Here is a 26,938-nt window from a genome sequence, read left to right as displayed (position 1 = left end):
AAATGTAGGAATCGACCCAGTTGAAATTCCTCCGTCGGAGCACTCCGATCTTCGCACCACGCAACATATTTTCGCCAAATTCGGTGATAATGTTGCACGGTTACTTCTTTCCTTGCTTTAATCAAAGTAGGAATGACTTCTTCCGGCATGCCTTTTTCCATTAGGATCCGGCGTTCAACCGCCATGCCGTCAAACGCAGCCGCGGTAAGTCTTGAAACAGACAGGGACCCTGCTGAAGCAAGTCCCTCCTTAGAGGTAGAGGCCACGGATCTTCCGTGATCATCTCTTGAAGTTCCGGGTACCAAGTCCTTCTTGGCCAATCCGGAACCACTAGTATCGTTCTTACGCCTCTTTGCCGTATAATTCTCAATACTTTTGGTATGAGAGGCAGAGGAGGAAACACATACACCGACTGGTACACCCAAGGCGTTACCAGCGCGTCCACAGCTATTGCCTGCGGATCTCTTGACCTGGCGCAATACCTGTCCAGTTTTTTGTTGAGGCGAGACGCCATCATGTCCACCATTGGTCTTTCCCAACGGGTTACCAGCATGTGGAAGACTTCTGGATGAAGTCCCCACTCTCCCGGGTGAAGATCGTGTCTGCTGAGGAAGTCTGCTTCCCAGTTGTCCACTCCCGGGATGAACACTGCTGATAGCGCTATCACATGATTCTCTGCCCAGCGAAGAATCCTTGCAGCTTCTGCCATTGCACTCCTGCTTCTTGTGCCGCCCTGTCTGTTCACATGGGCGACTGCCGTGATGTTGTCCGACTGGATCAACACCGGTTTTCCCTGAAGCAGAGGTTCTGCCTGGCTTAGAGCATTGTATATTGCTCTTAGTTCCAGAATGTTTATGTGAAGAGACGTTTCCAGGCTCGTCCATACTCCCTGGAAGTTTCTTCCTTGTGTGACTGCTCCCCAGCCTCTCAGGCTGGCGTCCGTGGTCACCAGGATCCAATCCTGTATGCCGAATCTGCGGCCCTCCAATAGATGAGGACTCTGCAACCACCACAGAAGAGACACCCTTGTCCTTGGAGACAGGGTTATCCGTAGGTGCATCTGAAGATGCGACCCTGACCATTTGTCCAACAGATCCCTTTGGAAAATTCTTGCGTGGAATCTGCCGAATGGAATTGCTTCGTAAGAAGCCACCATTTTTCCCAGGACTCTTGTGCATTGATGTACAGACACCTTTCCTGGTTTTAGGAGGTTCCTGACAAGCTCGGATAACTCCTTGGCTTTTTCCTCCGGGAGAAAAACCTTTTTCTGAACCGTGTCCAGAATCATCCCTAGGAACAGCAGACGAGTTGTCGGCATTAACTGGGATTTTGGAATATTCAGAATCCACCCGTGCTGTTTTAGCACTTCTTGAGACAGTGCTAATCCCATCTCTAGCTGTTCTCTGGACCTCGCCCTTATTAGGAGATCGTCCAAGTATGGGATAATTAATACGCCTTTTCTTCGAAGAAGAATCATCATCTCGGCCATTACCTTTGTAAAGATCCGAGGTGCCGTGGACAATCCGAACGGCAGCGTCTGAAACTGATAGTGACAGTTTTGTACAACGAACCTGAGGTACCCCTGGTGTGAGGGGTAAATTGGAACGTGGAGATACGCATCCTTGATGTCCAAGGATACCATAAAGTCCCCCTCTTCCAGGTTCGCTATCACTGCTCTGAGTGACTCCATTTTGAACTTGAACTTCTTTATGTACAGGTTCAAGGACTTCAGATTTAGAATAGGCCTTACCGAGCCATCCGGCTTCGGTACCACAAAAAGAGTGGAATAATACCCCTTCCCTTGTTGTAGAAGAGGTACCTTGACTATCACCTGCTGAGAGTACAGCTTGTGAATGGCTTCCAAAACCGTCTCCCTTTCGGAGGGGGACGTTGGTAAAGCAGACTTCAGGAAACGGCGAGGTGGATCCGTCTCTAATTCCAACCTGTACCCTTGAGATATTATCTGCAGGATCCAGGGATCTACCTGCGAGTGAGCCCACTGCGCGCTGTAATTTTTGAGACGACCGCCCACCATCCCCGAGTCCGCTTGAGGAGCCCCAGCGTCATGCTGAGGCTTTTGTAGAAGCCGGGGAGGGCTTCTGTTCCTGGGAAGGAGCTGCGTGTTGCTGTCTCTTCCCTCGACCTTTGCCTCGTGGCAGATATGAATAGCCCTTTGCTCTCTTATTTTTAAAGGAACGAAAGGGCTGCGGTTGAAAAGTCGGTGCCTTTTTCTGTGGGGGAGTGACTTGAGGTAGAAAGGTGGATTTCCCGGCTGTAGCCGTGGCCACCAAATCTGATAGACCGACTCCAAATAACTCCTCCCCTTTATACGGCAAAACTTCCATATGCCGTTTTGAATCCGCATCACCTGACCACTGTCGCGTCCATAAAGCTCTTCTGGCCGAAATGGACATAGCACTTACCCGTGATGCCAGTGTGCAGATATCCCTCTGTGCATCACGCATATAAAGAAATGCATCCTTTATTTGTTCTAACGACAGTAAAATATTGTCCCTGTCCAGGGTATCAATATTTTCAATCAGGGACTCTGACCAAACTACCCCAGCACTGCCCATCCAGGCAGTCGCTACAGCTGGTCGTAGTATAACACCTGCATGTGTGTATATACTTTTTTGGATATTTTCCATCCTCCTATCTGATGGATCTTTAAGTGCGGCCGTCTCAGGAGAGGGTAACGCCACTTGTTTAGATAAGCGTGTTAGCGCCTTGTCCACCCTAGGAGGTGTTTCCCAGCGCTCCCTAACCTCTGGCGGGAAAGGGTATAATGCCAATAATTTCTTTGAAATTATCAGTTTTTTATCAGGGGCAACCCACGCTTCATTACACACGTCATTTAATTCTTCTGATTCAGGAAAAACTATAGGTAGTTTTTTCATACCCCACATAATACCCTGTTTAGTGGTACCTGTAGTATCAGCTAAATGTAACGCCTCCTTCATTGCCAAAATCATATAACGTGTGGCCCTACTGGAAAATACGGTTGATTCGTCACCGTCACCACTGGAGTCATCGCCTGTGTCTGGGTCTGTGTCGACCGACTGAGGCAAAGGGCGTTTCACAGCCCCTGACGGTGTTTGAGTCGCCTGGACAGGCACTAATTGATTGTCCGGCCGCCTCATGTCGTCAAACGACTGCTTTAGCGTGTTGACACTATCCCGTAGTTCCATAAATAAAGGCATCCATTCCGGTGTCGACTCCCTAGGGGGTGACATCCTCATATTTGGCAATTGCTCCGCCTCCACACCAATATCGTCCTCATACATGTCGACACACACGTACCGACACACAGCAGACACACAGGGAATGCTCCTAACGAAGACAGGACCCACTAGCCCTTTGGGGAGACAGAGGGAGAGTTTGCCAGCACACACCAAAAGCGCTATATATATATCAGGGATAGCCTTATAATAAGTGCTCCCTTATAGCTGCTTTGTTATATCAAATTATCGCCATAAATGTGCCCCCCCCTCTCTGTTTTACCCTGTTTCTGTAGTGCAGTGCAGGGGAGAGACTTGGGAGCCGTCCTGACCAGCGGAACTGTGAGAGGAAATGGCGCCGTGTGCTGAGGAGATAGGCCCCGCCCCTTTTCTGGCGGGCTCGTCTCCCGCTATTTAGAGAAATCAGGCAGGGGTTAAATATCTCCATATAGCCTCTAGGGCTATATGTGAGGTATTTTTAGCCTTTATAGGTAATCATTTTGCCTCCCAGGGCGCCCCCCTCCCAGCGCCCTGCACCCTCAGTGACTGCCGTGTGAAGTGTGCTGAGAGGAAAATGGCGCACAGCTGCAGTGCTGTGCGCTACCTTTTGAAGACTGCAGGAGTCTTCAGCCGCCGATTCTGGACCTCTTCTGTCTTCAGCATCTGCAAGGGGGCCGGCGGCGTGGCTCCGGTGACCATCCAGGCTGTACCCGTGATCGTCCCTCTGGAGCTTGATGTCCAGTAGCCAAGAAGCCAATCCATCCTGCACGCAGGTGAGTTGACTCCTTCTCCCCTCAGTCCCTCGCTGCAGTGATCCTGTTGCCAGCAGGAATCACTGTAAAATAAAAAACCTAGCTAAACTTTTTCTAAGCAGCTCTTTAGGAGAGCCACCTAGATTGCACCCTTCTCGGCCGGGCACAAAAATCTAACTGGAGTCTGGAGGAGGGTCATAGGGGGAGGAGCCAGTGCACACCACCTGATCGGAAAAAGCTTTACTTTTTGTGCCCTGTCTCCTGCGGAGCCGCTATTCCCCATGGTCCTTTCAGGAACCCCAGCATCCACTAGGACGATAGAGAAATAATAAACTAAAATAAAAACAAAGGATACTCTCTGGAGCTCCAGAGAAATGCACCCGGCTCCTTGGGCACATTTTTCTAAACTGAGTCTGGTAGGAGGGGCATAGAGAGGAGCCAGCACACACATACACACACTAAAGGTTTTTAAAGTGTCAGGCTCCAGTGGACCCGATCTATACCCCATGGTACTAAAGTACAGAACCTCAGTATCCACTAGGACGCAAGAGAAAAAGTATTATGCATTATGCAAGAGCAACAATACTGAATAACTTGATACAATTTGGAGTAGATAAAGCGCTCACCCTTCGTCTGCTTCGTTCATCACGTCTTCCTGCTCAGGCAGCAGTGTTTTGTGTTTGTCAAAGGCACCGAGCCAACTATAGGGGAACAGTAAACAGTACATTTATATTACGAAGTACAACAGTGCTAATAACAGTAAGTTCAAACAAGAAATATTTAGAGGTTTATTTTCCAGAAGCTGCAGTTATTAACTTTTCAGAAACTGTTTACAACCATTAGAAGTATTTTCTTGCAATTTTATTAAAGCACAATGGTGTTAATACGTGCCTGTCCTTTTCACAAGGCAGGGGAACCATGTAGCGCAGTGATGGGGAACCACTCCAGCTGTTGTTGAACTACACATCCCAGCATGCAGTGCTACAGTTTTAGCATGGCCAAATAGCAAAACTGTAGCAGGGCATGCTGGGATGTGTAGTTCAACAACAGTTGGAGTCCTGTAGCAGCGAGGGTCTCTGGAAGAGCAGCGTACATGCAGCTTGATGATCCGCAGCAGCAGGAAATGGCACCTTCCTGCCTCAGGTCCTGCCCCTGTAATGGCACGCAGGCCCTGATCAATAGATTATACTAGCCATGTTACTAAAACATCTGAATATGCATATAGAACTCACAAAGCCTTTTGTGACAGTGAACACTGAGGGGAATCAGCCCAGAGCCAGTTTTTCTGCGGCGGGCACTGCAGCTCTGGGCCCGTGACCGCCACGCGACTTGCTGGCAAAACTGCACTGGGGACCCCAGCATAACACTCACCACACCGTGTACTTCTGCATCTGTTAAGAGGGTGGCGGCTAGCTGCTGGTGTGGGCACACATACTAACTATGTGTGATCAGTACCTCAGGAGCTCAGTTTCCTGTCAGCTGGGATTACGAACCATTAACCCTCAGGAGGTTGGTTCGGTCCCCCTCTAAGTCCCACGAAGCAGGTAGCCTGGTTGCCAACCAGGACTACCTGAAAATAATAAAATAAAATAAAAACAAAGGATACTCTCTGGAGCTCCAGAGAAATGCACCCGGCTCCTTGGGCACATTTTTCTAAACTGAGTCTGGTAGGAGGGGCATAGAGAGGAGCCAGCACACACATACACACACTAAAGGTTTTTAAAGTGTCAGGCTCCAGTGGACCCGATCTATACCCCATGGTACTAAAGTACAGAACCTCAGTATCCACTATGACGCAAGAGAAAAAGTATTATGCATTATGCAAGAGCAACAATACTGAATAACTTGATACAATTTGGAGTAGATAAAGCGCTCACCCTTCGTCTGCTTCGTTCATCACGTCTTCCTGCTCAGGCAGCAGTGTTTTGTGTTTGTCAAAGGCACCGAGCCAACTATAGGGGAACAGTAAACAGTACATTTATATTACGAAGTACAACAGTGCTAATAACAGTAAGTTCAAACAAGAAATATTTAGAGGTTTATTTTCCAGAAGCTGCAGTTATTAACTTTTCAGAAACTGTTTACAACCATTAGAAGTATTTTCTTGCAATTTTATTAAAGCACAATGGTGTTAATACGTGCCTGTCCTTTTCACAAGGCAGGGGAACCATGTAGCGCAGTGATGGGGAACCACTCCAGCTGTTGTTGAACTACACATCCCAGCATGCAGTGCTACAGTTTTAGCATGGCCAAATAGCAAAACTGTAGCAGGGCATGCTGGGATGTGTAGTTCAACAACAGTTGGAGTCCTGTAGCAACGAGGGTCTCTGGAAGAGCAGCGTACATGCAGCTTGATGATCCGCAGCAGCAGGAAATGGCACTTTCCTGCCTCAGGTCCTGCCCCTGTAATGGCACGCAGGCCCTGATCAATAGATTATACTAGCCATGTTACTAAAACATCTGAATATGCATATAGAACTCACAAAGCCTTTTGTGACAGTGAACACTGAGGGGAATCAGCCCAGAGCCAGTTTTTCTGCGGCGGGCACCGCAGCTCTGGGCCCGTGACCGCCACGCGACTTGCTGGCAAAACTGCACCGGGGACCCCAGCGTAACACTCACCGCACCGTGTACTTCTGCATCTGTTAAGAGGGTGGCGGCTAGCTGCTGGTGTGGGCACACATACTAACTATGTGTGATCATGTGATCAGTACCTCAGGAGCTTAATGTCCTGTCAGCTGGGATTACGAACCATTAACCCTCAGGAGGTTGGTTCGGTCCCCCCTCTAAGTCCCACGAAGCAGGTAGCCTGGTTGCCAACCAGGACTACCTGAAAATAATAAACTAAAATAAAAACAAAAGGATACTCTCTGGAGCTCCAGAGAAATGCACCCGGCTCCTTGGGCACATTTTTCTAAACGGAGTCTTGTAGGAGGGGCATAGAGGAGAGGAGCCAGCACACACATACACACACTAAAGGTTTTTAAAGTGTCAGGCTCCAGTGGACCCGATCTATACCCCATGGTACTAAAGTACAGAACCCCAGTATCCACTAGGACGCAAGAGAAAAAGTATTATGCATTATGCAAGAGCAACAATACTGAATAACTTATACAATTTGGAGTAGATAAAGTGCTCACCATTCGTCTGCTTCGTTCATCACGTCTTCCTGCTCAGGCAGCAGTGTTTTGCGTTTGTCAAAGGCAACGAGCCAACTACAGGGGACCAGTAAAAATAAGATTTTACTTACCGATAAATCTATTTCTCGTAGTCCGTAGTGGATGCTGGGACTCCGTAAGGACCATGGGGAATAGCGGCTCCGCAGGAGACAGGGCACAAAATAAAAGCTTAAGGATCAGGTGGTGTGCACTGGTTCCTCCCCCTATGACCCTCCTCCAAGCCTCAGTTAGGATACTGTGCCCGGACGAGCGTACATAATAAGGAAGGATATTGAATCCCGGGTAAGACTCATACCAGCCACACCAATCACACCGTACAACTCGTGATCTGAACCCAGTTAACAGTATGATAAACGCAAAGGAGCCTCTGAAAAGATGGCTCACAACAATAATAACCCGAATTTTTGTAACAATAACTATATACAAGTATTGCAGACAATCCGCACTAGGGATGGGCGCCCAGCATCCACTACGGACTACGAGAAATAGATTTATCGGTAAGTAAAATCTTATTTTCTCTGACGTCCTAGTGGATGCTGGGACTCCGTAAGGACCATGGGGATTATACCAAAGCTCCCAAACGGGCGGGAGAGTGCGGATGACTCTGCAGCACCGAATGAGAGAACTCCAGGTCCTCCTCAGCCAGGGTATCAAATTTGTAGAATTTAGCGAACGTGTTTGCCCCTGACCAAGTAGCTGCTCGGCAAAGTTGTAAAGCCGAGACCCCTCGGGCAGCCGCCCAAGATGAGCCCACTTTCCTTGTGGAATGGGCTTTTACTGATTTTGGCTGTGGCAATCCTGCCACAGAATGTGCAAGCTGAATTGTACTACAAATCCAACGAGCAATCGTCTGCTTTGAAGCAGGAGCACCCAGCTTGTTGGGTGCATACAGGATAAACAGCGAGTCAGATTTTCTGACTCCAGCCGTCCTGGAAACATATATTTTCAAGGCCCTGACAACGTCAAGCAACTTAGAGTCCTCTAAGTCCTTGGTAGCCGCAGGTACCACAATAGGTTGGTTCATGTGAAATGCAGAAACCACCTTAGGTAGAAATTGAGGACGAGTCCTCAATTCCGCCCTGTCAGAATGAAAAATTAAGTAAGGGCTTTTATATGATAAAGCCGCCAATTCTGACACACGCCTGGCTGAAGCCAAGGCTAACAGCATCGACACCTTCCATGTGAGATATTTTAAGTCCACAGTGGAAAGTGGTTCAAACCAATGTGACTTTAGAAAACTCAACACAACATTGAGATCCCAAGGTGCCACTGGAGGCACAAAAGGAGGCTGTATGTGCAGCACCCCTTTTACAAATGTCTGAACTTCAGGTACTGAAGCCAGTTCTTTCTGGAAGAAAATCGACAGGGCCGAAATTTGAACCTTAATGGACCCTAATTTTAGGCCCATAGACAGTCCTGTTTGCAGGAAATGAAGGAAACGACCCAGTTGAAATTCCTCTGTAGGGGCCTTCTTGGCCTCACACCACGCAACATATTTACGCCAAATGCGGTGATAATGTTTTGCGGTTACGTCCTTCCTGGCTTTGACCAGAGTAGGGATGACTTCTTCTGGAATGCCTTTTTCCCTCAGGATCCGGCGTTCAACCGCCATGCCGTCAAACGCAGCCGCGGTAAGTCTTGGAACAGACAAGGCCCCTGCAGTAGCAGGTCCTTTCTTAGAGGTAGAGGCCACGGTTCGTCCGTGAGCATCTCTTGAAGTTCCGGGTACCAAGTCCTTCTTGGCCAATCCGGAACCACGAGTATAGTTCTTACTCCTCTCCTTCTTATGATTCTCAGTACTTTTGGTATGAGAGGCAGAGGAGGGAACACATACACTGACTGGTACACCCACGGCGTTACCAGAGCGTCCACTGCTATTGCCTGAGGGTCCCTTGACCTGGCGCAATATCTGTCCAGTTTTTTGTTTAGACGTGACGCCATCATGTCCACCTTTGGTTTTTCCCAACGGTTTACAATCAGGTGGAAGACTTCTGGGTGAAGTCCCCACTCTCCCGGGTGAAGGTCGTGTCTGCTGAGGAAGTCTGCTTCCCAGTTGTCCACTCCCGGAATGAACACTGCTGACAGTGCTATCACATGATTTTCCGCCCAGCGAAGAATCCTTGCAGCTTCTGCCATTGCCCTCCTGCTTCTCGTGCCGCCCTGTCTGTTTACGTGGGCGACTGACGTGATGTTGTCCGATTGGATCAACACCGCCTGACCCTGAAGCAGAGGTTTTGCTTGACTTAGGGCATTGTAAATGGCCCTTAGTTCCAGAATGTTTATATGAAGAGATGTTTCCATGCTTGACCACAAGCCCTGGAAATTCCTTCCCTGTGTGACTGCTCCCCAGCCTCTCAGGCTGGCATCCGTGGTTACCAGGATCCAATCCTGAATGCCAAATCTGCGGCCCTCTAGTAGATGAGCACTCTGCAGCCACCACAGGAGAGACACCCTTGTCCTTGGCGACAGGGTTATCCGCTGATGCATCTGCAGATGCGATCCGGACCATTTGTCCAGTAGATCCCACTGAAACGTTCTTGCATGGAATCTTCCGAATGGAATCGCTTCGTAAGAAGCCACCATTTTTCCCAGGACCCTCGTGCACTGATGCACTGAGACCTGGCCTGGTTTTAGGAGGTTCCTGACTAGCTCGGATAACTCCCTGGCCTTCTCCTCCGGGAGAAACACCTTCTTCTGGACTGTGTCCAGAATCATTCCTAGGAACAGTAGACGTGTCGTTGGAATCAGCTGCGATTTTGGAATATTTAGAATCCACCCGTGCTGACGTAACACTACCTGAGATAGTGCTACTCCGACTTCTAACTGTTCCCTGGATCTTGCCCTTATCAGGAGATCGTCCAAGTAAGGGATAATTAAAATGCCTTTTCTTCGTAGAAGAATCATCATTTCGGCCATTACCTTGGTAAAGACCCGAGGTGCCGTGGACAATCCAAACGGCAGCGTCTGAAACTGATAATGACAGTTTTGTACTACAAACCTGAGGTACCCTTGGTGAGAAGGGTATATTGGGACGTGGAGATAAGCATCTTTGATGTCCAGAGACACCATATAGTCCCCTTCTTCCAGGTTCGCTATCACTGCTCTGAGTGACTCCATCTTGAATTTGAACCTTTTTATGTAAGTGTTCAAGGATTTCAGATTTAAAATTGGTCTCACCGAGCCGTCCGGCTTCGGTACCACAAACAGCGTGGAATAATACCCCTTTCCCTGTTGCAGGAGGGGTACCTTGATTATCACCTGCTGGGAATACAGCTTGTGAATGGCTTCCAAAACTGCCTCCCTGTCGGAGGGAGACTTTGGTAAAGCAGACTTCAGGAACCGACGAGGGGGAAACGCCTCGAATTCCAGTTTGTACCCCTGCGATACTACCTGTAGAATCCAGGGATCCACTTGCGAGTGAGCCCACTGCGCGTTGAAATTCTTGAGACGGGCCCCCACCATATCTGAGTCTGCTTGTAAAGCCCCAGCGTCATGCTGAAGACTTGGCAGAAGCAGGGGAGGGCTTCTGCTCCTGGGAAGCGGCTGCGTGGTGCAGTCTTTTTCCTCTTCCTCTGCCCCGGGGCAGAAAGGAGTGGCCTTTTGCTCGCTTGTACTTATGGGAACGAAAGGACTGAGTTTGAAAAGACGGTGTCTTTTTCTGCTGATGTGAAGTGACCTGGGGTAAAAAGGTGGATTTCCCAGCCGTTGCCGTGGCCACCAGGTCCGATAGACCAGCCCCAAATAACTCCTCCCCTTTATACGGCAATACTTCCATGGGCCGTTTGGAATCCGCATCCCCTGACCACTGTCGCGTCCATAACGCTCTTCTGGCAGAGATGGACATAGCACTTACTCTTGATGCCAGGGTGCAAATATCCCTCTGTGCATCACGCATATATAGCAATGCATCCTTTAAATGTTCTATAGTTAACAAAATATTGTCCCTATCCAGGGTATCAATATTCTCAGTCAGGGAATCCGACCATGCGACTCCAGCACTGCACATCCAGGCTGAGGCGATTGCTGGTCGCAGTATAACACCAGTATGTGTGTATATACTTTTTAGGATATTTTCCAGCCTTCTATCAGCTGGTTCTTTGAGGGTGGCCGTATCAGGAGACGGTAACGCTACTTGTTTAGATAAACGTGTGAGCGCCTTATCTACCCTAGGGGGTGTTTCCCAACGCGCCCTAACCTCTGGCGGGAAGGGATATAATGCTAATAATTTATTAGAAATTAGCTGTTTTTTATCGGGGGAAACCCGCGCTTTATCACACACCTCATTTATTTCCTCTGACTCAGGAAAAACTATTGGTAGTTTTTTCACACCCCACATAATACCCTTCTTTGTGGTACTTGTAGTGTCAGAAAGGTTCAATGCCTCTTTCATTGCCGTGATCATGTAACGTGTGGCCCTACTGGACATTACGTTTGTCTCGTCACCGTCGACACTAGACTCAGTATCTGTGTCAGGGTCTGTGTCGACCCACTGAGGTAACGGGCGTTTTAGCGCCCCTGACGGTGTCTGAGACGCCTGGACAGGCACTAATTGATTTGCCGGCTGTCTCATGTCGTCAACAGTTTTTTGCAAATTGCTGACATTATCACTTAATTGTTTAAATACAATCATCCAGTCAGGTGTCGACTCCCTAGGGGGTGACATCACCAACACAGGCAACTGCTCCGCCTCCACATCATTTTCCTCCTCATACATGTCGACACACGCGTACCGACACACAGCACACACACCGGGAATGCTCTGATAGAGGACAGGACCCCACTTAGCCCTTTGGAGAGACAGAGGGAGAGTCTGCCAGCACACACCCAGCGCTATATATATACAGGGATAACCTTATATAAGTGTTATTCCCTTATAGCTGCTGTTATTATCGTTATTTGCTGCCAAAAATGCCCCCCCTTCTCTTTTTTACCCTGATTCTGAAGCAGGACTGCAGGGGAGAGTCAGGGAGCCGTCCTTCCAGCGGAGCTGTGAGGGAAAATGGCGCTTGTGTGCTGAGGAGATAGGCTCCGCCCCTTCACGACGTCCTTATCTCCCGCTTTTTTGTGTAAAAATGGCAGGGGTTAAAATACATCCATATAGCCCAGGAGCTATATGTGATGTATTCTTTTTGCCACCTAAGGTATATACTGTTATATTGCGTCTCAGGGCGCTCCCCCCCAGCGCCCTGCACCCTCAGTGACCGGAGTGTGAAGTGTGCTGAGAGCAATGGCGCACAGCTGCGGTGCTGTGCGCTACCTTAGTCTGAAGACAGGATGTCTTCTGCCGCCGATTTCACCGGACCTCTTCGTCTCTTCTGGCTCTGTAAGGGGGACGGCGGCGCGGCTCCGGTGACCCATCCAGGCTGTACCTGTGATCGTCCCTCTGGAGCTAATGTCCAGTAGCCTAAGAAGCCCAATCCACTCTGCACGCAGGTGAGTTCGCTTCTTCTCCCCTTAGTCCCACGATGCAGTGAGCCTGTTGCCAGCAGGACTCACTGAAAATAAAAAAACCTAAACTAAACTTTTATTCTAAGCAGCTCAGGAGAGCCACCTAGATTGCACCCTTCTCGGCCGGGCACAAAAATCTAACTGGGGCTTGGAGGAGGGTCATAGGGGGAGGAGCCAGTGCACACCACCTGATCCTTAAGCTTTTATTTTGTGCCCTGTCTCCTGCGGAGCCGCTATTCCCCATGGTCCTTACGGAGTCCCAGCATCCACTAGGACGTCAGAGAAATTACAGTGCTAATAACAGTAAGTTCAAACAAGAAATATTTAGAGGTTTATTTTCTAGAAGCTGCAGTTATTAACTTTTCAGAAACTGTTTTCAACCATTAGAAGTATTTTCTTGCAATTTTATTAAAGCACAATGGTGTTAATACGTGCCTGTCCCTTTCATACGGCAGGGGAACCATGTAGCGCAGTGATGGGGAACCACTCCAGCTGTTGTTGAACTACACATCCCAGCATGCAGTGCTACAGTTTTAGCATGGCCAAATAGCAAAACTGTAGCAGGGCATGCTGGGATGTGTAGTTCAACAACAGTTGGAGTGCCAAAGGTTCCCCATCACTCATGTAGCGGCTCAAGCCTCAATAGAAGTGTTGGAAAACAGAGAACGAGCAACAGCCTTAAAACTATTTCACAAAACACTGCCCTCATTCTGCTTTTAGCTGCGGATTTTGACTATTTTCTTCCCCAACCACAGAGCAGAATTTCAATTTTGTCACTGTTCTGCCTTTATTCATATAGTATATTTACCACAGAAGCAGGATTGCTTTGTGATGAATTTGCACCTCTCCAAAACTGTGTGAAATTTAGTCACAATTTTGCTCACATCTAAAAGGTCATCCCCTGATTTTAGATTATAAATACACTTTAATAAAATGTATTGGTGGTAGTGTGCTACTTTTGGGTGCAAGCTGTTCTCACACATCTAGCTAGAAATGACTTATAAACAATATACTAAGGGAAAGAGTATCAGCAACATAAACAGCAACACACATATGTAATCATTACATTGCAGCTAGAGCCAGTGAACTTCACTGGTGCACATTGTGAGAAAGCACCTTTAGCCACATTGGATCCCCAGTGAGAAATGCCATCCCCTACACCTTTTGCAAAAAACTGTTTTTCATCAATTCAATACATATAGATGTGCTATTTTATATGATACCTACCCCTGAAGAAGTCTTTATTAGGACAAAACACGTAGGGTTGTATCAGTTAAATATCCATCATCCAATCTGAGGATCCTACCTTGAGATTGCACCCGACTAAGGCGGAGGTGGGATTTGGTTTCATCTTTCCTGTATTGGCTGTGGTCTATTGATTCTATTTTATATGTAAGCATTTTATGCAATTATAAAACTGAAATTTCTTCTTAACTGAGAATGAATACTTGGTATCTTCTAATGAGTGGCCATTTGGTCTTTTTTGGGGTGATTCTTTCTGGTGAGAGGGTATCTCTCAAATATTGGACAAAACTGACAATCACATTGAGGAGTCACTTATACAAGTGTAATGAAAGCAATTATCTTCTTCTATGTATGGACAATTTTGAATATTAAGTCCCGGTAAGAACATAAAATGTGACATTCCCCAACGCCCTCTGGAATATTTTTTGTACGTACACACATAAAGGTTCCATATGGTGCAGCACTCCAAGCATAGAAGAGGCACTAGCAGGCAGCGTTTAAAGATCATTGGGGCAGATGTATTAACCTGGAGAAGGCATAAGGAAGTGATAAACCAGTGATATGTGCAAGGTGATAAACGCACCAGCCAATCAGCTCCAATATGTAAATGAACAGTTAGGAGCTGATTGGCTGGTGCGTTATCACCTTGCACATATCACTGGTTTATCACTTCCTTATGCCTTCTCCAGGTTAATACATCTGCCCCAATGTTTCAATGGCAATTTTAATTAGGATAAAGTATATAAAACAAGGTCTTAACTTATATACTGTAAGAGAGTATTCACCCAATGCTCTGGCGTTTCCTATGACAGAACTGCTCACCTGGCCGGGATGCAACATTTATGACGTCATCATACACAGGTGCGCCAGTGACACATCACCAATGTGTAGACCTTCACCATACAAACAAGTGAACAGGCTGAAGATTAACAGACTTGCACAGCCAATATAAAGATGAAATAAAATACCAGGCTTGTAGCAGCAAACAATAAGAGGATTTTGGTACTTACGATAAATCCATCTCTCTGAATACACTGGTACATCATATACAGTAGGGGTGTGACGCTTGCAACCGGAGGTGTGGCACAATCTAAAATTAAAATATTGTTTGCACAGCCAGCTCCTCCCCCTTTAAGCCCCTCCTCCCTCAGTTGCAAGCTTCACACCCCTACTGTATATGTGGCTCCAGTGTCCCCTAGTGGATGAAAGATAAATATAAAAATGCAGGAGCAGCAATACAATAGTTATTATGAAGTGAAATGCACGTATAGGGGTCACTGTGAGAAATCATAACGTAGTATGGACCCTTAGCTTATATCAGATGATTTAGACCAAGAAGCTCAATGACCCCTTTAGGGACAATAGTATTCTAATGTTGTATCCAAATGGTTTTACATTGTAGAAGTCTACGTGCCCGATCTCCATGGATAGTCACAGGAACATGATCTATCATTCTATATCTGAAAGATGTCAGCTCATAATTCCTAGTGGCAAAGTGCCTAACACCGGCTGCTCGCTGCTACCAGAGCTCAGAGCAGCCCTGATGGCAGACATACTCTCTTTAAAAGTTTTCTCTGTCTTCTCGATTTCTGAAAGACCACACAGACACTTTTTAGGAAAACAACATACCTAGAATTACAGGTTAAGTGGTGTCTAATCTAATTTTCAGCTAGCAAGGGGACTGACGTAAGCCGTTTAACACAATCAGTAATCCGTTTAACATTATATCTTTCAGATATAGGGCGCTATCCTATTAGATGCAGTGATTTACCATAATAATTGGCTTTTGAGCCCGATAATGCTATAAGGCTATCCAATTACAACCCGCTTTTACCGTGCGGTAAATCAACCGTTATCGGCCGATAACACATGGGATCTGTGATAAGATCGCTGACCCATCGTCCTACCATACGATAACGGGTCTCCTGGGGCTGGTTATCAGGGATTCTGCTTTGCATGCCTCATAATCCCCAAAAAGTGCCAGTTTACGGAGCTAATTGGATAGTCCCAGGGGAATCTTTTGCCGCGGTAACTCACCGCAGCTAATAGGACAAAGCCCATAGAATGATAGATCATGTTCCTGTGAATATCCGTGCAGGAGATAGGGCACAGACACTCCTACAATGTGAGAGCAATTGGATACACCGTTTGAATACTATTGTCCCTAAAGGACTCAATGAGCTTCTTGGTCTAAGTCATCTGATATAAACTAGGGGTCCATACTACTGTTTGATTGCTTACAGTGAACCCTATAGGTGCATTTCACAATATAATTACTGCAGGTATTGTATTGCTGCTCCTGCCCTGTTCATATATTGCTTGCTTCTACAAGCCTGGTATTTTATTTCATCTTTATATTGGCTGTACAAGTGTTATTCTTCAGCCTGTTTACTTCTTTGTATGGTGAAGGTCCACACATTGGTGTTGCGGCATCGGCGCACCTAATGCTTTGCGTGGTGACGTCATACATGGTGCACCCCAGCCAGGTGAGTGGTCCCGTTCTGGGAAGATGCCAGAGCACTGGGTGAATACTCTCTCTTATATAAGGTAAGACCTTGTTTTATATACTTTATCCTGATGAAAATGCCTAATTAAGATTGGCATTAAATCGTTGATCTCTAAACACTGCGTCCTAGTGCCTTTTCAAAGCTTGGAGTGCCACACCATATGGACCCTTTACCTATGTAGGCAACCAGTTAAGTATAGTTGTCAGCAACATTTGGGAGTGCTGGCTCGTGCGTGTGTGTGCGCAGTTAACCCTGTCATTACTTTAGGGTTGACATTCAGCATGGAGACAGAATATGACCGTTAGGAAGACATGTCCACATGCAATGTGGCCGACATGGTTAAAAAGGCTGCATGTCGACATTTGGCCTAACCATAAGCCACCAACAACAAAAAATAGGATTTTAATACCTACCGGTAAATCCTTTTCTCCTAGTCCGTAGAGGATGCTGGGGACTCCAAAAGGACCATGGGGTATAGACGGGATCCGCAGGAGACATGGGCACACTAAAAGACTTTGACTGGGTGTGAACTGGCTCCTCCCTCTATGCCCCTCCTCCAGACCTCAGTTATAGGAACTGTGCCCAGGAGAGACGGACATTTCGAGGAAAAGGATTTTTGTTAACTAAGGGCGAGATACATACCAGCTCACACCACAAAACACACCGTATAACTGGATTAGCAGGAATCCCAGATAACAGTATGAACGAAAAACAGCAACAAGCTGAACATTACTGATACACAACGTTTGTGTAACCGAAACCAACAACCAACAATACAACTGCAAGTAACAGTACGCACTGGGATGGGCGCCCAGCATCCTCTACGGACTAGGAGAAAAGGATTTACCGGTAGGTATTAAAATCCTATTTTCTATTACGTCCTAAAGGATGCTGGGGACTCAAAAAGGACCATGGGGTCTATACCAAAGCTTCAGACCGGGCAGTAGAGTGCGGACGACTCTGCAGCACCGATTGAGCAAACATGAGGTCCTCCTCAGCCAGGGTATCAACCTTATAGAACTTAGCAAAAAAGTGTTTGAACCCGACCGCGTAGCTGCTCGGCAAAGCTCAAGTGGTGAGACCCCTCGGGCAGCCGCCCAAGACGAGCCCACCTTCCTGGTCGAATGGGCCTTTACAGACTTCGACAATGGTAATCCAGCCGAAGAGTGAGCATGTTGAATCGTATTACAAATCCAGCATGCAATAGTCTGCTTGGAAGCAGGATTACCAATCTTGTTGGGAGCATACAGGACAGTGTTTCAGTTTTCCTAACAAGAGCCGTTCTGGCGACATAAATTTTTAAAGCTCTGACGACATCGAGAGACTTTGGAACCGCGACAGCCTCCGTAGCCACAGGAACCACAATAGGTTGATTTATGTGAAACGAAGAAACCACCTTCGGCAGAATTTGTTGACGAGTCCTCAAATCCGCTCTATCCACATGAAAAATCAAATACGGGCTCTTGTGAGACAAAGCCGCCAATTCTGACACTCGTCTGGCAGACGCCAAGGCCAAAAGCATGACCACTTTCCAAGTGAGAAACTAACTCAACCTTTCGCAAAGGTTCAAACCAGTGAGACATAAACTTTAACACCACTTCAAGATCCCACGGGTGGCACAAACGGGGGATGGATATGTAGCACTCACTTCACGAAAGTCTGAACCTCAGGAAGGGCGGCCAATTCCCTTTGAAAGAAAATGGATAAAGCCGAAATCTGCACTTTGATGGAACCCAATTTCAGGTCTGCATCCACGCCTGCCTGCAAAAAATGGAGGAAACGACCCAAGTGTAACTCCTCCACAGGAGCTTTTTTGGTTTCACACCACAACACATTTTCTCCAAATACGGTGATAATGTTATGCCGTGACCTCCTTTCTAGCCTTAAGGAGAGTGGGGAAGACTTCCCCGGGAATACCTTTCCGAGCTAGGATTTGGCGTTCAACCTCCACGCCGTCAAACGCAGCAGCGGTAGGTCCGGAAACACGCATGGCCCCTGCAGTAACAGGTCCTCTCTTAGAGGAAGCGGCCAAGGATCTTCTACGAGTAATTCCTGAAGATCCGGATACCAGGCCCTCCATGGCCAATCTGGAACGACGAGAATTGCCTGAACCCTGGTTCGTCTTATAATTCTCAACACTCTTGGAATGAGAGAAGTGGAGGTAACACATACACTGACTGAGACACCCACGGAGTTACCAGGGCGTCCACTGCACTGGCTTGGGGTTCCCTCGACCTGGAACAATACTGCAGAAGCTTCTTGTTGTGGCGAGACGCCATCATGTCTATTTGAGGAAGTCCCCAACGCCTTGTTACTTCCGCAAATACCTCTCGATGAAGGGCCCACTCTCCTGGATGGAGATCGTGTCTGCTGAGGAAGTCTGTGTCCCAGTTGTCCACTCCCGGAAGGAAGACTGCTGACAGAGCGCTAACGTGCTGTACCGCCCAGCAGAGAGCTCTTGTGGCCTCTGCTATTGCTGCCCTGCTCTTTGTTCCGCCCTGGCGGTTTACGTACGCCATCGCTGTTATGTTGTCCGACTGGATCAGGACAGGGAGACCTTGAAGAATGTTCCTCGCTTGCAGGAGGCCGTTGTAAATGGCTCTTAACTCGAGTACATTTATGTGGAGACAAGATTCCTGGGTTGACCATCTTCCCTGGAAACTTCTTCCTTGTGTGACTGCACCCCAGCCTCGGAAACTTGCATCTGTGGTCAGTAGGACCCAATCCTGGATACAGAATCGGCGTCCCTCTAGAAGGTGAGAACCTTGCAGCCACCACAGGAGAGAAATTCTGGTCCTGGAAGATAGACTTATTTTCCGGTGCATGTGCAGGTGAGACCCGGACCATTTGTTCAGCAGATCCCACTGAAACAGCCGGGCATGAAACCTGCCAAACGGAATGGCTTTGTAAGCCGCAACCATCCTCCCTAGCACACGAGTGCATTGATGATTCGATACTCTTGCCGGTCTCAGAATGTCCTTGACCATGGTCTGGATTTACAGAGCTTTTTCTGCCTGAATAAACACCCTCAATAGTTCCGTGTCTAGAATCATGCCCAAGAAGGGCAGGCGATTTGTCGGAATCAAGTGAGACTTTGGCAAATTTAGAATCCAACCATGATGTTCCAGAACCATCAGGGAGAGTTCCACATTTCGTAGCAACTGTTTTTTTGATCTCGCCTTGATCAGGAGATCGTCCAAGCACGGGATAATTGTGACCCCCTGCTCGCGTAGGAGTACCATCATTTCCGCCATCACCTTGGTGAATACCCTCGGGCCGTAGAAAGCCCAAAAGGCAACGTCTGAAATTGGTAATGACAATCCTGCACCGCAAATCTTAGGAAGGCTTGATGAGGAGGATATATCGGGACGTGTAAGTAGGCATCCTTTATGTCGACTGACGCCATAAAATCCCCCCCTTCTAGGCTGGAGATCACACCTTGATGAGTTTCCATCTTGAACTTGAAAGTTTTCAAGTATGGATTGAGGGATTTTAGGTTCAGAATCGGTCTGACCGAGCCATCCGGCTTCGGCACGACAGAGGCTCGAATAAAACCCTTCATCCCCCTGGGACGGGGGAACCGGGACAATGACCCTCTGTTGACACAGCTTCTGTATCGCAGCCTTTACCACTTCTCTTTCTGGAAGAGAAACTGGCAAGGCCGATTTGAAAAAGCGGCGGGGGGGGGGGGGGATCTCCTGAAACTCCAGCTTGTACCCTTGGGACACTATGTCTAAAACCCAAGGATCCAGTGCCGATTGAAACCAAACCTGACTGAAGATTCAGAGACGGACCCCCACCGGCACAGACTCCCGCAGGGAAGCCCCAGCGTATTGCGGTGGACTTGGTAGAGGTGGGGGAGGACTTTTGGTCCTGGGCGCCAGACACAGCAGGCGACCTTTTTCCCCTTCCTCTACCCTTTGAGGCGAGGAAGGACGAGTCCTTTTCTTTTTTGTATTTATTAGGCTGAAAGGACTGCGTCTGATAATGAGGCACCTTTTTCTGTTGTGTGGGAACATAAGGAACAAAAGATTACTTACCCGCAGTAGCGGTAGATACCAGGTCAGCAAGGCCGTCACCAAACAAGACACTACCTTTGAAAGGGAGAGCTTCCCATAGCTTTCTTGGAGTCGGCATCAGCATTCCATCGATGAATCCACAGCGCCCTCCTGGCCGAGACCGCCATGGCATTGGCCCTTGATCCCAAGAGGCCAATATCCCTCGCCGCATCCTTTAGGTAATCAGCAGCGTCCTTGATATAACCAAGAATCAAAAGAATGTTATCCTTATGAAGGGTATCCATGTCAGAAGCTAAATTATCAGCCCACTTAGCAATAGCACTACTCACCCACGCCGACACCACAGCAGGCCTGAGTAGTGCACCAGTAGTAACGAAAATGGCCTTCAATGTCGTCTCCTGCTTGCGATCTGCCGGGTCCTTGAAGGCAGCCGTGTCAGGAGACGGAAGCGCCACCTTCTTGGACAGTCGGGACAGAGCACTGTCCACATTGGAGACGACTCCCATTTCTCCCTGTCGTCAGAGGGGAAAGGATATGCCATAAAAATTCTCTTGGGAATCTGACATCTTTTGTCAGGCAACTCCCAAGCCTTTTCACAAAGAGCGTTCACCTCACGCTTTTTCCCTTTAAATAAACAAACCCTTGTATCGAACAGGAGGTTCCTCAGAAATATGTGAAACATCTTTAATAGCAACAATCATGTACTGAATACTCTTTACCACCTTCGGATGTAAACTGGCCTCATTGAAGTCGACACTGGAATCAGAGTCTGTGTCGGTATCTGTATCTGCCATCTGGGTAAATGAACGTTTGTGACCCTGAGGGGGTCTGTACCTGAGACAATGTCCATGTTTGTGTCTGAGAATCAGATTTATCTAGCCACTTAGACAATGTCACGTTTGCATTCAATGTATCCACAATATATTTACCCAATCAGCAGTCGGCTGTGCCGACAGTGTCATTCCCAAATCTTTCTCCGCACCCCCAGTAACGTCCTCCGGGGAGGAACACTCAGCCTCAGATATGTCGACATGCAGTACCGACACACCCATACTCACACTGGCCAAAAGTTGACAGACCCACAGGGAAGCCTGCAGAGAGAACACAGAGGGAGTATGCCAGCTCACACCCCAGCGCCCATACACTACTAAATCAATAAGATATGATGGCTGCGCTGTAAATACACATACATATATAGCACCAAATTGCCTGTGCGCCCCCCCCCATTTTGCTCCCTTTTACTTTTAAGGAGAGGGGAGGTCCGGGCCAGCGTCTCTGCAGCGGCTGTGAAGAGATAAAATGGCACTGGATAGCTGTGCGGCTAAGCCCCGCCACTTCCCGGGGCACTGTAGTCCCGCTTAAATTTGAATTTTTTTATACTGGCGGGGGTATCGTATACGGTGCTCGGACACGGAATATGCATCTCTTACCAGTCAAAAGACCCTCAGTAACTTGCTGCCCGGGGCGCTCCCCCCCAGCGCCCTGCACCCTGTGAGTGCCGTTGGTGTGTGTGTGTGGGAGCATGGAACGCAGCGCAACCGCTGCGCTGTATCTCCGTTACTGAAGTCTTCTGCCGTTTGAAGCCTTCTGCATACTCACCCGGCTTCTGTCTTCTGTGAGGGGGGTGACGGCGCGGCTCTGGGAACAAGCAGCTAGGCGCACCAAGTGATCGAACTCTCTGGAGCTAATGGTGAGCAGTAGCCTAAGAAGCAGAGCCCTTAACTCAGCAAAATTAGGTCGGACTTCTCACCCCTCAGTCCCACAAAGCAGAGAGCCTGTAGCCAGCAGGTCTCTCTGAAAATAAAACACCTAACAAAGTTTTTTCAAGAGAAACTCAGGAGAGCTCCCCTAGTGTGTCTCCAGTCACTCCTGGGCACAGAATCTGAGGTCTGGAGGAGGGGCATAGAGGGAGGAGCCAGTTCACACCCAGTCAAAGTCTTTTAGTGTGCCCATGTCTCCTGCGGATCCCGTCTATACCCCATGGTCCTTTTGGAGTCTCCAGCATCCTCTAGAACGTAAGAGAAACATGTCTATATTTTGATGTTCACACGTTATATGTCGACATTCTGAATATGTTGACATTTTATCAATGTTGACCTAAATGCACGTTTACATGTTCTGACTGTTGACATTCAGCGCTATTCTGTTAACATTCAGAACCTTTTGACCAGATACTCACACCACCCCTTTATAACTAATCTAATTTATTAAATGTGAATGTGTCTATTTTGGTCTGAAAAAACACAATACTCTTAATTAGGAACATGCAGCTCTGTCTGAACACTTTATGAAACAATCATGGGCCAAGACACTGGACCTCCAGACGTTACTGTACCTGTAATATAAGATAACAAATTGCTAGATACGGTTTCTCCTTAATGGCCGTTCCTACATGGACCAACAGTAAGAAAAGAACAGGTATTTGGGCGACACCTGCTCTATGTTGCTTCTTAAGGCCCGTATACACTGGTCGATACATCGGCCGTTCTCTTGAACGGCCGATATATCGCGGGACCATCGGCTAGTGTGTACGGCCGATACGTCTGTGAACTCCGTCGTTCAGACGTTTCGAGTCTGCCGCGCAGCCGATATATTGGCGCGTCGCTGTGTGTGTAAGGGGCGGTCGGCCGACTGCCCGTACACATGCTGCGGCGGCCGGCGGTGATTGACCGCTGAACGTCAGTTCATGACGTCCGTCCCCGACGGATCGGGCAGTGTGTAAAACACACTGCTCGATCCGTCCATAGATATATCTGCAGATATATCTATTAGTGTGTACCCACCTTTATTGTGAGCATGGATAGCTTGTGGCAAAATAAGCTGTTGAGCAACAAAAATAGAATTTGACGGCAGATAAGAAACCCAGGAGAAGGTTCCTCCTTTGCACATCTACTCTGCCCCTGTTCCTTCTTAGTCCATCTGTCTGCTCCTTTTTTATTCTTTAGGCAATCTCAAACCCTTTTGAACCTTATGCGCCCTACACACTGGGCGATAACACTGCAAGATATGAACGATCTTGTTCATTAATGAACAGGATAACGTTCATATCTGTCAGTGTGGAGGCTCGTTCATCGCTGGTGCCCCGTCGGCTGTGCATGCATGCCAATATGGACGGGGATCGTCCATATTTGCTTGCACGTCTACGGAGCCGGGGGGAGTGAAGAAACTTCACCCCCCCGCGCCGCCGGGTCGCCTGTCTGCCGTATCGGCGGTCAAGCAGCTCGGCGGCCCATCGCCGAGTCTGCAGGGCGCATTAGTTCTTTGTAAGAATATTAATACGCCTATCCCAAGCAAGTATAAATTGGCCTCTACCACCTTTAATGGGAGGTCATTCCACTTATCCACTACCCTTTCCTTAAGTTCCCCTAAACCTGTCTCCCTCCAATTTCAGTTCATGTCCTCAAGTTCTGTTACTTCTCTTCCTTTGAAGAATGTTTTCCTGCTGTACTTAGTTTAAACCCTTGATATATTTGAAAGTTTCTATCATGTCCTCACTTTGCCTTCTCTGCTCCAAACTATACAAGTTAAGTTCTTTTAGTATTTCCAGGTAAGTTGTCTGATGCAGGCCATGTACCATTTTAGTTGCCCTTCTTTCTATGCTCTCCAATGTATTTATATCCTTCTGGAGATATGGTCTCCAGAACTGGACACAGTATTCCAGATGACCTACGCAGTGGCATTATTACTTTTTTTCTGCCGATTCCTCTACCTATGCAACCAAGCATCTGACTTGCCTTTCTCATTGCTTTGTTGCATTGCTTTTCTGCCTTTAAGTCACGAAGTAAGGACTCCTAAATTCCTTTCCTCCTCAGTAGTTTGCATTATAGTACCCTTGATTCTATATTTAGCCTTTGGGTTTTTGAGACCCAAGTGCATGATTTTGCATTTTTTAGCATTAAACTGTAGTTGCCACATTCTTGACCATTTCTCAGGTTTACCTAGATTAGCAATCATTTGTTTTACCCTTCCCGGTGTGCCTACCCTGTTACATATCTTGGTGTCATCTGCAAAAAGGCATACTTTCCCTTTAATACCATTTGCAATGTCACCAAAGATATTAAAGAGCACTGGTCCAAGCACAGATCCCTGGGGTACTCCACTGTTAACATTTCCCTCCATAGAATGCCATTGACTACAACTGTGTTTCCTATCCTGCAATCAGGTTCTTATCCATTTAACTGTTTTATATATGTGATGTGGGACAGTGTCAAATGCACTACTAAAGTCTAGAAATACTACATCTGCACCTGTATCTAGTGACTGGTTGAATCATTCTGTTAATGGTACTACTAGCATCTCTTTTAGCATCCTTGGATGTATCCCATCTGGTCCCATCGATGTGGCCCCTTTCTTCCTTCTGTAGTTAATACTGAGCAATAATTATTATTTAGATGATCTGCTATTGCCTTGTCTCCCTCCACCAAATTCTCACTCTCTGTCTTAAGTCTTATTATTACTCCATGTGATTTTCTCCTTTCAATTATATACCTAAACAAAAGTTTTTCCCCCTTTATCTACTGACTGGGCCATTTTCTCCTCAGCTTGCGTCTTTGCACACCTGATCACTTTCTTTGACTCCTTCCGTCTGTCATTATTTTGAGCCGATTTGCATTTCCTAAAGGTCATCTTTTTTGTTTTCACACTAGTTGATACTTCTTTTGTGAACAACACTGGCTTCCTTTTCCTGGTGCTTATTCTAACCCTTTTGACACAAAGGTCTGTTGCCTTTAGTATTGCACGTTTTAGTTTTTGCCACCTCTCCAGCACTCCTTTCAGGTTCCCCCAGTCTGCGAATGAATCACTTAAACATCTCCCCACTACTACTTGCTACTTCCACTCTATCCTTTCTGGTGGCTGGTTATCTTGGGAAATCTATTTTGGCAACAGGTTGTTCATCCCTGGAAACAGAACAATGTAAAGACTGCCAGGTACAGCAGTCACATGATGTCATGGTGCTGGCAGCAGAGCAGAAATTAGCAACTTGTGATGGTCAAACTAGAAATATCTACCAACGTAAACAATGGATCAAACAAAACTTTGTCTTTTTTCTTGCAGAAACAGAAACAATATAGGAAAGGTAACACATTACCTTGTGACACTACTGCCGTAGTCCTCTAGGAACTGAAGAAGTCTCTGTAACAGCTGTCTCTTGGCATCAATATGGAGATTACTTTGCACGGCTTTCTCCACGCAGAGCACAGCGTCATCAGTAGCATTTCTGGACATCTCAATCTCCAGCAGGCATTGGTGAAGGCAGATATTATCCTGGGTGTGCAAATCAGAAAACTCGGTCAACCTTTCTGCTGAGAATATGCCCCTGTACATACAGTAGAATGGTCTTAAAACTAAACATACAAATACATTGGTGGCAACTATAGATCAAATTTCCTAATGTTTGGCGAGTATTGATGTTAATATCCTATATACTAAAAGGCGGCTCCTCACTTTTATGAAGGGAATTCAAGTGTGTTGCACGCCGGCGGCCACAAGATGGTGCCCAATGGAGCAATTCAAGTGTTACTCCGTTCGCTGGTGCTGGCATTACTGTTATGTTGTTCCTTCATTTTGACGGGTTGGTAACAAAATGTGATGTAACATGTGTTCCGTCATATGTATATATGCTGTCAGTAAACGTAGCACACGGGTGGGTACATCTGACAGCAAGGTGTCTGACAGATTCAAATACTTGGACACCAGCTGTTTTGTTCATTTGGGCTTCCAAGTTATTTTTAATACGTAGTCAGGACTGGAAATAGGGGTATAGGTTACAGTGTCAACTTTTGCTAGGAAACTGGTGTAAATTGTTAGTTTATGGACTGGGGACAAGAAAGGAGAGCGGAGATTATGGGACTGGATTCAGGTTAGGGAGCAAATCGATATAACAAGAATGAATAGGGCCTTAAATTAAGTGAAACCTAAAGGGTGTGGTATATTATGTCGACATTCAGAACTTAGATATGTAAAACATCAACACTGGCGGAATGTCGACATTGTGTATGTGGACCGCATGTCAACAATGTGTTTTGCCTAGAAGACTAACCCTAATCTAACTGCAGCCTAACACTAAAATCATGTGTCGACATTATGTCAGCCTTGCCTTCTCTTTCCCATTATCCCTTGATCTGTGGTAATCTTCTCACAGGACAACATCTTGGAGTCATTGGGCCAAACTGACAGAATTGCACAGGAGTTGGATGACATTGGACAGACTGATTAGAGTTCTGGAGCTCCTCACTAATACCCCTTTCTTCTTCGGGGTCAATATGATCCACAGGGAATTCTTTGGGTTATATAGGTGGTTGGATAGGACCAGACACCAAACAGTTAAAGCTTTTACAGCTCCATGGATGCTACGGTCATTCCCCGTATACCCCACTCACAGCCCAGGCTATTCAGTTTTATTTTGGTGGTGGCAAGAGCCGGATGCACCTTCAACAGTTGGGCTGCTATTAAGCAGTCTCAAGATTTTATTTTAGGATTTCATTTTCTTTCCTTTTACTTCAAGACCCTGCAGCGCTATGCTGTCCCAAGGAAGCCAGCGCTGCTGCTCCATCAACTTCCCTTGGAGCA

General features: G+C 47.1%; 1 protein-coding gene across 3 annotated transcripts in view; it reads right to left on the bottom strand.

The window, feature by feature from the left end:
* LOC134969121 (pre-mRNA-processing factor 39-like) overlaps positions 1–26,938 on the bottom strand; it is a 225,143-nt gene that overhangs the window by 22,708 nt on the left and 175,497 nt on the right. For all 3 annotated transcript variants that reach the window (XM_063944845.1, XM_063944847.1, XM_063944846.1), the window contains exons 11-14: positions 25,458–25,633; positions 7,111–7,185; positions 5,848–5,922; positions 4,597–4,671 (exon numbers count right to left, since the gene is read on the bottom strand). In XM_063944845.1, the coding sequence (XP_063800915.1) occupies positions 4,597–4,671; positions 5,848–5,922; positions 7,111–7,185; positions 25,458–25,633 (401 nt within the window). The remainder of the gene's footprint in view (positions 1–4,596; positions 4,672–5,847; positions 5,923–7,110; positions 7,186–25,457; positions 25,634–26,938) is intronic.

This window comes from Pseudophryne corroboree, chromosome 11 (assembly GCF_028390025.1).
Source record: "Pseudophryne corroboree isolate aPseCor3 chromosome 11, aPseCor3.hap2, whole genome shotgun sequence".
Lineage (NCBI taxonomy): Eukaryota > Metazoa > Chordata > Amphibia > Anura > Myobatrachidae > Pseudophryne > Pseudophryne corroboree.
Note: the sequence above shows the minus strand (reverse complement) of the source record. Positions and strands in the feature narration are given on the sequence as shown.